Genomic DNA, 12,286 nt, shown 5'->3' on the forward strand with positions numbered 1-12,286 from the left:
CTAACCATTGTGGACGCTTGGGGAGTGAACCATTAGACAGAGATCTTCCTTTCTGTTTCTCCTCCTCTCTGTATAGTATATCTGACTTTCTAATAAAAATAAATGTTTTTTAAATGCTCCTGTATTTTAAAAAAATATGCTTATGATACTTGCACATATATAAAAGTATATATTTAACTTTATATTATTTTTTTTACTGATGTTCTTTTATATTTTTAATTTTAGGTATGTTGCCATAGTTTTGAAAATTATTGACCTTAGTCCTTAGGGATTTTCACTGTATATGCTGTTAATATGACAGAATAATTCAGAATAGTTTTGGTGATTTGCAGTTTGATTGCAGTTCTCTCTTGGCTGTGCATGTGTTTATTCAGATTAAACAATTATGTATTGCAGAGACTGTTCACTGAAAAGAGATTCATCTCTTAAAGCATTTAAATTAAAGGGTAAATAGGGAGAATCAAGATAGTGGAATAGGGTAAGGCCATATTAATCAGGATGAAGCAGAGAGGACACATTCCAGGAAATAGGAAAGGACAGAACAACAGCAGAGGGGTACCTGGAGACTGACAGACACAGGAAAGCAGCGGACACAAAGCTGTGGTGTTGCAGTGAATGATACTCCAGCAGCATTTAGCTAACGGCACTCTCAACTCCACCAGCAGCGGGAACTCCACCAACAACCAGGTGGAAAGGGACTTTAACTGGAAACTTGGGAGGTGAACCCAAAAAATGATCTGTCTTGCTGGTCCGTTTGATTTGACCAGGAGCAGAGACAGAGGAGCAGATCCCAGACGGGCAGTGCAAGAACAGGTTGAATTTCACAGCCCAGTCAGCCCCCTACAACCAAATTGGGCACAATTTTGCTTAATGAGGCAAAGGCAAGGGAAAGAACTGAGCGTGCGTGCGCTGAGCTGGGAGTGAACTCATTTCTGACTCAGTGAACTGCATCAACTTTGCGTTCTACAGGTTCCACCCAAGACAGGTCTGGGTAGCCCTCAGATCTGACAGCCAGCAGATCAAGAACTCTAGTAGTGGCATGTAAGGCGCCATTTTGTACACTGTGGCAAAAGCTTTGGGACTTCAGGAGACAACAATGAACTGCGCATGTGCTGAGCTCACGAGAATTCACTGAGTTCCATGGATTGCACTGGTCCTGCAGGAAAATAATACTGACTGTGGCATCTTACGGGTCAAAATAGGTTGATGTGGCACCCAGACCTAATGTTCAACAGGTTCCAACAAAATCAGTGCCACCAACAACCTAACTAGATAGGACGACTGGTGTCTCTCTAATCCTGGGATCTGTTCCAACCGGAAGTGGGAGAAAGGTTGCAGAGACAGCAGTACGGCCTAAGCACGGTATCACAGGAAGAGGAGAGTGGTGAACCAGGAGCTGATGCTATGGAATTCTTGGTGGAAATCTAAAATGAGAACCCAGACCTGGAACTCACTGGAGGTTGTGGCACAAGTGGCTTGAAGCAAAGAGTTATGTACCAACTGCAATAAGTAAAATCTCATTGTAGACCTGTGGGTGACTGAGCTTAGAAACCTGCCCCAAGGAGAAGACTCTGCTAACCAGAAGTACAATGACCAAGAGCAAAAGAAGAGACAAAGGCACAATGAATATTACTGAAAACTCCCCTGCAAAGGAGCAAAGCCATATGCCAACCTCAGAGTTCATGGAGGAAGACATCGAGAAAATGGGGGACTCAGAATTCATAAAACTCATTTTAAAGCTTCTGATCAACAATGAGAAGCACATACAAGGGTTCAAAGAATTTAAGAAAGCAATAAAGCAAATCAAGGCTGATATATCAGAAATTAAGAACACAGTAGAGCAAATGAAAAAAACAGTGGAGAGTCTCCAAAATAGAATGAAGCAAGCAGAAGAAAGAATCTCAGAATTGAAAGCTATTTCCTGTCATCACAGGGAAACAAAGAAGAAGCTGGAAGCAGAGCTGGATTAGGCCAAAAAAAAAAAAAAGTATTCAAGAGTTGAAAGACACTATTAAGAGGCCAAATAGAAGAGTTATGGGAGTCCCAGAATGTGCAGAAAGAGAAACTGGTTTTACAAATCTATTTAATGAAATAATCAAGGAAAATTTCCCTAATCTGGAGAAAGAATTGGGAAACAACAACAAGGAGGGGCACTGAACTCCAACGGGCTTGATCAGAAGCAATCTTCACCAAGACACATGATAATCAAGCTCTCTTCAATCGAACATAAGGAAAAGATCCTTAAATATGCACGTGAAAAAAATCAATTGACATATAAAGGAATGCCAATTAAACTCACAGGAGATCTCTCACAGGAAACTCTACAGGCAAGAAGAGAATGGGGTGACATATTCCAGATTCTAAAAGAAAAAAAAAAATTGTTGGCCTGGGATAACATACCCAGCAAAGCTTTCTTTTGTCTTTGATAATGAAATGAAATTCTTCCACACTAAAGAAAAGTTAGAAGAGTTTGCTTCTTCCAAACCTGTCCTACTAAATGATACTTCAAGATGTTCTCTTGACAGAGAAGAGGAATAGCACCTACCAAAACCAAAGGCAAATGGGAAGAACATCCCAGTAAAATGGCAACAGAAGACCAAACCAATGAGCAACCCATTCCTAAAATGACAGCACTAAAGTACCACCCATATTTATTAACTCTGAATGTAAATGGCTTAAGCTCAAGCAAATGTCATAGATTAGCAGACTGGATTAAAAAACAAAACCCATCTGTTTATTGTCTAGAAGAGACACACTTCACAAAAATCAGTGGAAACTCTGTCACATGGGTTTTGATGTTTTCTGTTGGTTTCATCTCTTCAAAACACTTTCTTCTGTTTAAAGCATTCAGTGACTCATAGATCATACAGTGGCATCATTTTCTTCAAGAAGGTTCTGTGATTTTCATTTCTTCAGCTACACGTTAGTCATTTAGTAGCATGTTATTTAACTTCATGGTGTTGTTAATTTCTTTTTTCTTCCTGATACTGATTTTGTTTTGTGGCTCTTCATTTAAGGGGATGTATAGTAGCTGTGTAATGGAGACTGTTGAATCTAGTAACATGTCATTTAACTTCATGGCATTGTAAATGTCTATTTTTCTTTCTATTGCTGATTTTGTAATATGACTTTTCATTTGAGGGCTATACAGTAGCTGTGAAATGGAGGCTGACATATCCAGATGTGAGGATACAATGTAGTATGCATTTGTACTTCCAGACAAAGATGGACTTACAATGAAACTGTTTACTATATCTTGACAATAGGATTCTGGACTCTGCCATTGTCCATGCCTGCAATGATGGACATATGACTGAGTCTGAAGAACTATATGTTAGTAATGATATAGAGGAACTAGGCAAGGAGGGGTTGGAATTTGGGCTAGGATAAGGGAAATACCAGGATCCTATGGAACTGAATCATAAAATGATACAGAGAAGAGGAGAGACAGAAAGAAAGATCTTCCGTCCAATGATTCGCTCTCCAAGTGAATTGGCCTGTGCTGTGCTGATCCGAAGCCGGGAACCAGGAAGTTCTTTCAGGTCTCCCACAAGGGCACAGAGTCCCACGGGTTTGGGCCATCCTCAACTGCTTTCCCAGGCCACATGCAGGGAGCTGGATGGGAAGTGGAGCTGCTGGGATCCCATTTATGGGATCCCGGTGCATTCCAGGCGAGGACTTTAGCTGCTAGGCCATGCCGCCAGGCCCAACTTACTATTTGAAATATAAGTTAAGTATTAAGTATTTATTTGAAACAAAGAGAAAGAGGAGAAAGTTTTTTCTTGTATAAAGGCAACGCATTTTATGTATTTTGAATATACAGTTTTAAGAACGTCATACTATTTCCCACCTATCTTTTCCCTCCTTTAATCTTTCTCTCCTTTAGCATTTTTCTTTTAATTTTTACATTGCCATGCTATTAATTTTCTTTATTTGAAAGCTTAATTCCCCACTAAATAATGAGTGGTAAGTAGACAATCAGATCTTCCTCAGCAGTAAAAACATGGGCTATTAGCAATAATCAGATCCCTGGAGCCACCACTGTGCCCCTCTGGGGAGCACATTAACAGGAAGCTGGACTCGGGAACAGAGCTGGGACTCAAACCGAAGTTCTGCAATGTGGGATGCAGGCTTGTTGTCTCAGCTACTGCGCAAACACCTACCCAGGCAAGTCATGCTTGCGTTGTAATTCTCTAGCTTTCCAACTATAGTTGTGCATCACTTAATGGCAAAGATACACTCTGACAAATGTGTCATTAGGCGATTTTTAGTGTGTACTTTAAAAACTAAGATTCCTTCAGCATCACTGGATGATATAACCTCATTGGACCACCACTGAGGTCTATGACTGAAGTGTTATGTGGTGTACTTCTGTACTGTTAATACTGCTCTGGCCATTTCTTGTTTACAAGACTTTCTTGAATTCTGTTTAGCTGTTTTTCTTTCTTTTTTTTTTTTTAAGATTTATTTTTATTATTTTTTTATTGGAAAGGCGGATATACAGAGAGGAGAGACAGAGAGGAAGATCTTCCGTCCGATGATTCATTCCCCAAGTGAGCGCAATGGCCGATGCTATGCCGATCTGAAGCCAGGAGCCTCTTCCGGGACTCCCACGTGGGTGCAGGGTCCCAAGGCTTTGGGCCGTCCTCGACTGCTTTCCCGGGCCACAGGCAGGGAGCTGGAAGGGAAGCGGAGCTGCCGGGATTAGAACTGGCGCCCATATGGGATCCAGGGCGTGCAAGGCGAGGACCTTAACCACTGCACCACCACGCAGGGCCCTGTTTAGCTGTTTCTCTAATCAACTTGAAGACCTTCCTTGTGATTTTGATTTCCTGATATTTACTTGTTTCATTTTTCATCGGACCCAATAGAAATAAGCTGAATAAACTGGAATTTGCTTCCTCTGGGCCTATAATTACGCCATAAAACACTAGTGTGTAAAGTAACACAGTAGTTCACAGACAGTTACTCCAAAGTACTTCCTGCAAGTTCTGTTGCATTTCTGAAAAAGGTATCAGCCCATGTCAGCCACTGACTGTCTAAAGCCTATTTCCTCTCCTTTTCTGTCTTCATTCTCAGCCAAGCTGATGGTTGGTACTCCTTCATTTGTATTACCAATATGTTGTCTATTCTTTTCTTCCCATGATCGAATTCAAATGGAGATACTGTGCCTACCCAGTTATGTTTTGGAGTCTGTCACCTCTTCCTTCTCAGTAGCGTTGGTAATTTTCTCTTACGTATTCCCCGTTCTCCAACCTTCTAATATTGTTTGTCCCAGGTAACGATACTTTTATCCAGTTGGATAGCCATTCTTGACATTTTCCTCTCTGTTTATGCCCACTGCTCAGTCTTCCCTTTGCAGATTGTGGATTCCACCTCATACATAGCAATCAAATGTGTACACGTCACTCTGCATGTGCTGTGCAAGCCTTTGTACTATGTTCCATCATTGCCAGTATGCCTGATGTCCCAGTTCATACATTTGTAATCCCCAAGATGACTCCTGGCTGAAATTTCAATTGCAGGATTTGCTTTTTTTTTTTTTTACTAGTTACTTGAGTATTTTCTTAATATTGCATGTGAGTTACATCACCAAAGCAGTTGTGTTACCTTTTGCATTTTAAGGAATGTGTATTATAATGTTGTTGCATCATGCTCAGATTTCACATAGTATACCTGATATAAAGAACATTTATGAATTTAGACATGTTTGCATATCTGCCCCTTTCGCAGGTGCTCTTAGGGGATTCTTATGTCTGCTAATATTTGAGAATCACTGAGTGCTCTTTGTGTTAACAGTGATGCATGTTGAACCTTTGGGATATTCTGTGACATGCATCAGAGAAATGCAGAATGAAGTTGGAGCATAGCCTTCTCAAGGTTGTTTTGAAACCAGCACCCCAGAAGTCTCTGTGAAGTGTTCTGCTTTCTAATCCTAATATTCCATGTTCCTTTAGCTCTATTCGATCTTTGTTAAAATCTCTATTTGGAAATGCAGTGTATCAGCTTAATGAAAAGAAAAAAATCAGGGCTGAAATCGTGGCCTAAGCTGCATGCAGTGCTGGCCTCCCTTATGGATACAAGTTCATGTCCTGACTGCTGCACTTGTGATCCAGCTCTCTGCTGAAGACCTAGGAAAGCCAAGAGAGAGGGTATTTCAAATGCATAGGCCCCTGTCATCCACACGGGAGACCTGATTCAAACTTCTGCATCATGGTTTTCACCTGGCCGAACTGTGGCCATTGGGACCATTTGTGATGGTTCTTGGAATTATGTACATATTCTATTCCAAAAACTACGATGAAATCTGTGTTTTAAATTTTTGGTTCTAGAATTTCTCTTTGCTAGGTATTAGGAATGTTTCTTGACTTTTTCTCTAGCTTTTCCTCCTGTTATAAGTGTTGGAGGTGTTTACATGATTGATTATCTGGTATTCTATCAAACCCGCCTGACTCTAGTTGCTATTCTTCATACATATGTCTTTGCATACTGACTGCTCCTAGGTTTTCTTCACTGTGGCTTTTTGACACTGATTTTTGCTAAATTCCCCTTAAGAAGAACCTTTACATAGAATACTAAATATGGCGTATTATCTTACTCTCTGAATATTACCGATTATCCCTTATTTTCAGGGTTGATCTGTTACAGAGTGAGTGAAAAACTCATACGGATGATTTTCAGATCATAACCTTTAAATGTGAAACATTTGGAGTTAGTGGCAACTATTAGCCTTGAATAGCAAGCTACTAGGATTGGCATTGTGACATCGCTGGTAAAGCCATTGCCTGTGACACAGGCATCTCATATTGGTGCCAGTTTGTGCACCAGCTGTTCCATGTCCCATCTGTCTCTAATGTTTTTGGAAATCTGAAGAAGATGACCCAAGTGCTTGGGCCAGCCTTGTGGGAATCCCAGATGAAGCTCTTGGCTCTTGGCTTGGTTGGCCTATCCTTGGCTATTTCAGCTATCTGGGGAGTAAACCAGAAGATGGAAGATCTCTCTTCTGTCTTCATCTATTCTTTTCTCTAACTCAAACCAATACGTTTCTTTAAAAAGGGAGCAAAGTTTATTAAAGCGTATGATCGTATGATGTAAGGAACGTAGGACAAATAAGTATTTCATAATTTGTTATATATATATATTTAAAAGTTTTGCTTTCAATGGTTTAGTTTCTTTGAAACTTAAGATAGAAGCAGAGACGAAGAAATTTTTCATTTGCCAGTTCATTCTCTAAATGGCAGAAACGGCCATGGTTGGGCTATACCAAGGATAGTAGTCTGGAATTCCACGTGTTCTCCCTTGTGGCTTGTTTGGACCTTAGAACTTGGGCCAGGGTCTGCCCCTCTCCCGGCACATTATTTAGATACTGTATTGGAAATAGGGCAGCTGGAATTCAAACCAGCAATCATGGGATGCTGGCATTGCAAGAAATGATTCAATGCACACTGCCATAATACTGGCCTCCCTTAAATATTTTGTTACACTTACCAAACTTTCTTAAAATGTCAGTTTATTGAAATAATAAGCAAAGGGTTGGATTTCAAATTTGGCATGTGAAAGTCATCAGTAGGTGTAATTTTACTGAAAATTGATTATGTAAGTTGATTTGTAATTGCTTATGTACTTTGGTTTGTATAATATATCAGTATTTGACCCTAGATGTAGATGATATAAAAATACTATGATTTGATAAATGAAGTCATGAAATTTCTTTGAGGAATTGGAACAAGGTCAGGAGATCCTAAGTCAAGATCCAGCTCTTCTAGAACTTGCAGCAGCTAATCAGCCAGTCACTCCAAGCACTGCACACATTTTGCAGAATGAAGATGAACCTAGAAGGCATTCTTGGCAGGAATCTGTACCCATGTAAGTGAAATAGAAAAATTAAACAAACAAATAAAAACAGGTGTTTTCTAAACAGGTGTTACTAAATATAAGGTAAAACAGGTGTTACCAAATATAAGGTACTGTGTCAGATATTGTGCTGATGCATAAGTATTCTAAATAGGATCAGGTCTAGTCACTTTGGCCTTGTTTAAAAGATGTTCGTGCTCTAAGGTGGCGCTATCCAGTCCAGTAGTCACTAGCCACACAGGCCTATGAAAATCAATTTTAGGTCGTAAAATCAGCTTCTGAGTCATGCCAGTCACATTTTAAGGACTTAGTAGTAGGTATTTGTGTTTAGTATAAAATATTGCTGGCTTTGAAATATGTGCCTTGTAAACTCTTCTCAGTTGATTGGATGCCTCCCAAAAGTGAATGAGAAACTATTTTACATGGAATTGAATATGTATTCAGTGTTTAACATCTTTCTTAAAAAATTGCATGTGTTTGGGCAAGGGCCATGATACAACAGGTTAGGCTGCCATTAAGATGACCACATCCCATTTTAGATTGTTGGTTGGAATCCTGGCTTTTGGTCCAGTTTCCTGTTAATGCCTCATGGGAGGAAGCAGAGGATGCCTCAGATTTTTGGGCTTCTGACTCCTGGGGCAACTCAGGTGATGCTTTGGGCACATGCATTTGGCTTGTTCCAGCCCTGGGGTTGCAGGCATTTGGGACATGAGTCATGGGATGGATGATTGAGCTCTGTCTCCCGTCTTACTCACAGCATCTCCCTTTTTCTTTGCCTTCCAAATAAAAATAGACATTAAAAAATTATATATAACAACATTGATTATTTTACATCCATGAAAAAAGGATGTTAATAAGACCTATGTAAAATCGTTTATGATTTTAAGGTAAAAGTACACATGAATGAGAAGGGCTATATTTATTCATAGTCCAATTTATGCTATATCTATTTGCTAATTACTGGACTTGAGGACATGAATGGATTGATGCTTGAATTGGCTTCCTTGGGATTGCAAAACTAGATGCTTGGTTCAGAGGATCAGATTCATTCATGTGAATTGTTTACTAGGAGGCATAGAGTTAACTTTAGATTCTATAGTAATGCTTAATACTCAAATGTCTGCTATGTATTGAGTATTTAAAAGTAACTTTGCTTATATGATCTCTTTTTATATTGATCAATATTTAAGAAAACTTTACTATTACACCCCATTTTTAGAAACAAATGATTTTTTTTTATTTGAAAGGCAGAGGTATAGAGAGGACAGACAGAAATAGAGAGGAAGAGAGAGAAAGAGAGATCTCCCGTTCACTAGTATACTCCTCAAATGATCACAACGGCTGAAGCTGAGTTGATTCAAAACCAAAGATTCGGAAGTATTTTCTGGGTCTCTTATATGGGTGCAGTGACCCAAGTACTTAAGCCATTCTTTGATGCTTTCCAAGGTTATAAACAGGGAAGCTGCATTGAAATTGGAGCAGCTAGGACATAACCCAGTGTCCATATGGGATTCTTTTTTTTTTTTTTTATTGTTGCTTACATTGTATTATGTAGTACAGTTTTATAGGCGCTGGGGATTCCCCCCCACCCCTCCCATACCCCTCTCCCCATGGTGGATTCCTCCACCTTGTTGCATAACCATAGTTCAAGTTCAGTTGAGATTCATTGCTTGCAAACACATGCCTAGCATAAAGTTCAGCGTCTTATTGACCAGATAAGTCCAGTGGCCACTTGGGGAGACCTTCTATGGTCTGAAGATAGGTCTAACAGAGTAAAGATCCAGTCAGTTAAAAGCCCCAACAAGGCCTCAGTATCAATATACAACATTATGGAATTAATTGACATAGTATTGGGTAAACAATATGTTAAAAATAATGCAAGTTCCCTTCTTCGAAACATCTGGGTTGAGACAGTATCAATGACAGGTTCAAAAAATAACAAACGACCAAACAAAAAATTACAGGTTAAATCAAGGCAAACATGTGGTATCTAATCTTTTGGGATTCGCTCATTTCCCTTAGCATTATAGTTTCCAGTTGTGCCCATTTAGCCACAAAGAACTGCATTTTGTTTTTTTTAATAGCTGAGTAGTATTCCATGGAGTAGATGAACCAAAGCTTTCTTATCCAATCTTCTGCTGATGGGCATTTCGGTTGCTTCCATGTTTTCGCAATTACTGATTGTGCTGCAATGAACATAGGGATGCATGTTGGTTTGTCGTAAAACAGGTGTTTTGGATATATTCCTAGGAGTGCTATTGCTGGGTCATATGGTATGCAGATTTTGAGTTGTTTGAGTGTTCTCCAGACTGATTTCCATAAAGGCTGTACCAATTTGCAGCTCCACCAGCAGTGGAGTAGGGTTCCCTTTTCCCTGCATCCTCGCCAGCAAGCGTCGTTGGTGTTCTTGTTTATGTGGGCCAATCTTACTGGTGTTAGGTGGTACCTCATCGATGTTTTAATTTGGGTTTCCCTTATTGCTAGGGAGCTGGAACATTTTTTCATATGTTTGTTTGCCATTTGGACTTGTTCCTTTGTGAAATGTTTGCCCATTTCCCGTGCCCATTTCTTGAGTGGTTTGTTTGCTTTGGTTTTTTGGTTGTTTTGAAGTTCTTTGTATATCCTGGAAATTAGCCCCCTATCGCCTATATCGTGTGCAAAGATCTTCTCCCACTCTGTGGGTTGCTTTTTGACTTTGTTGATTGTTTCCCTTGCTGTACAGAAGCTTCTTAGTTTGATGAGGTCCCATTTGTTTATTCTGTTCTCAACTGTTATTGCTTTTGGTGTCCTTCTTAGAAAGTCGGTACCTACTCCTAGGTCTTGCAGGGTATTTCCTACATTTTCTTGCAAGAGTTTGAAGGATTCTTAAACCCCAGGCAGAGGCTTAGCCAGAGCACCAACCCCATTGTTAATAGATGAGAAAATGGATAATGTGAGAAGGTTAAGAATCTTACCCAGCTTACATATTAGTAAGTGGATGAAGCTGGTTTGGGGCCAGGTAGGCTCACACCAGAACTGGCATACTTATCACACACATCATTACATATTAGTGAAAAGAAATCTCATGTTTCTACCCAATTTATTTCAGTTGGTGTATCTGACTGTATTCATGGAATACACTGAATTTGTAAGACTAAATAGTGTGATCTTTATGCTTATTATTAGTTATTTTTAGAATTTGTTCTGATTTGAGAGCCAGAGGCAAGGCAGAACAAGAAAGATGAGTAAGGGGCGGGAAGAGAGATTTTTTCCCTGCTGTTTAAGTTGTCATTATGTCATTACTACAGCTGGCATTGGGCCAGGCTGGGGACGGGGGTCTGGATCATTCACATTGGTGATGGGGCCTCAGGCATCATCTGTCACCTGCCCTGGCACACATTGGCAGGAATTGTAAGTGGAGTCATGGCTCAAACCTATGCACTCTGACAAGCGTATATGTGCATCTTAAGCATCTGAAGTGCTATGCCAAATGCCTGTCTTAACATCTGTGAATAAAAGCTAAAGAATATGCTTGTATTTTACAAATCTCTACATTCTAATTCTTATTGAAATAGAATTTAAATTAAATTAATTCTTTGGTACATTGAAATCTTTTGTTCTTTGAAATTTTAGCATGAATTCAGAAAATTCACCTGTAGTTGTGAAAAGCTATGAAACGGTAAAGCATCAAATTGAAGGTAATACGATTTTGTATGTTTAGATTTTATTTTTTTTTTTTAAAGATTTATTTTTATTATTTTTTCATTGGAAAGGCGGATATACAGAGAGAGGAGGGAGAGAGAGAGGAAGATCTTCCGTCCGATGATTCACTCCCCAAGTGAGCGCAACGGGCCGATACTATGCCGATCCGAAGCCAGGAGCCTCTTCCGGGTCTCCCGCACGGGTGCAGGTTCCCAAAGCTTTGGGCCGTCCTCCACTGCTTTCCCAGGCCACAAGCAGGGAGCTGGAAGGGAAGCGGGGCTGCCGGGATTAGAACCGGCGCCCATATGGGATCCTGGGCGTGCAAGGCGAGGACTTAACCACTTGCGCCACCGCGCCGGGCCCATGTTTAGATTTTATAGCGTTTCCTAAACATATTAACACTCTGAGACTTTCAGTTTTAAAGTGAATAATGGTAACATTACATGATGGTAAATAAAAAAAAAATCCACTGCTGAATCTTTTCAGCAGTGACACGAAATCCATAATCCAGAAGACACGAAATCATTGTGTCCCAGAGACGCTGTACCCCATTCATTACAGCCTTACTCACAATAGCCAAAAAATGAATCAACCAAATTGCCCATTATGAGAGGGGCAGTTTAAAGAAATATATGTAGAAAATATGGGATATGAAAAAAATGGAATGCTATTTAATATAAAACAGAATAAAATTCTTTTAGAGCAAAATGTATATAAAAAGAGTGCATCATGTTAAATAAGCCTGGAACTA

At 39.8% G+C, this 12,286-nt stretch overlaps 1 protein-coding gene across 1 annotated transcript in view; it reads left to right on the forward strand.

The window, feature by feature from the left end:
• LOC121170719 (coiled-coil domain-containing protein 7-like) overlaps positions 1 to 12,286 on the forward strand; it is a 126,163-nt gene that overhangs the window by 11,465 nt on the left and 102,412 nt on the right. The window contains exons 6-7 of the mRNA XM_041001958.1: positions 7,718 to 7,866; positions 11,467 to 11,531. Of these exons, the coding sequence (XP_040857892.1) occupies positions 7,718 to 7,866; positions 11,467 to 11,531 (214 nt within the window). The remainder of the gene's footprint in view (positions 1 to 7,717; positions 7,867 to 11,466; positions 11,532 to 12,286) is intronic.

Source organism: Ochotona curzoniae, unplaced genomic scaffold, assembly GCF_017591425.1.
Source record: "Ochotona curzoniae isolate NIBS_2020 unplaced genomic scaffold, NIBS_Ocur_1.0 scaffold_2476, whole genome shotgun sequence".
Lineage (NCBI taxonomy): Eukaryota > Metazoa > Chordata > Mammalia > Lagomorpha > Ochotonidae > Ochotona > Ochotona curzoniae.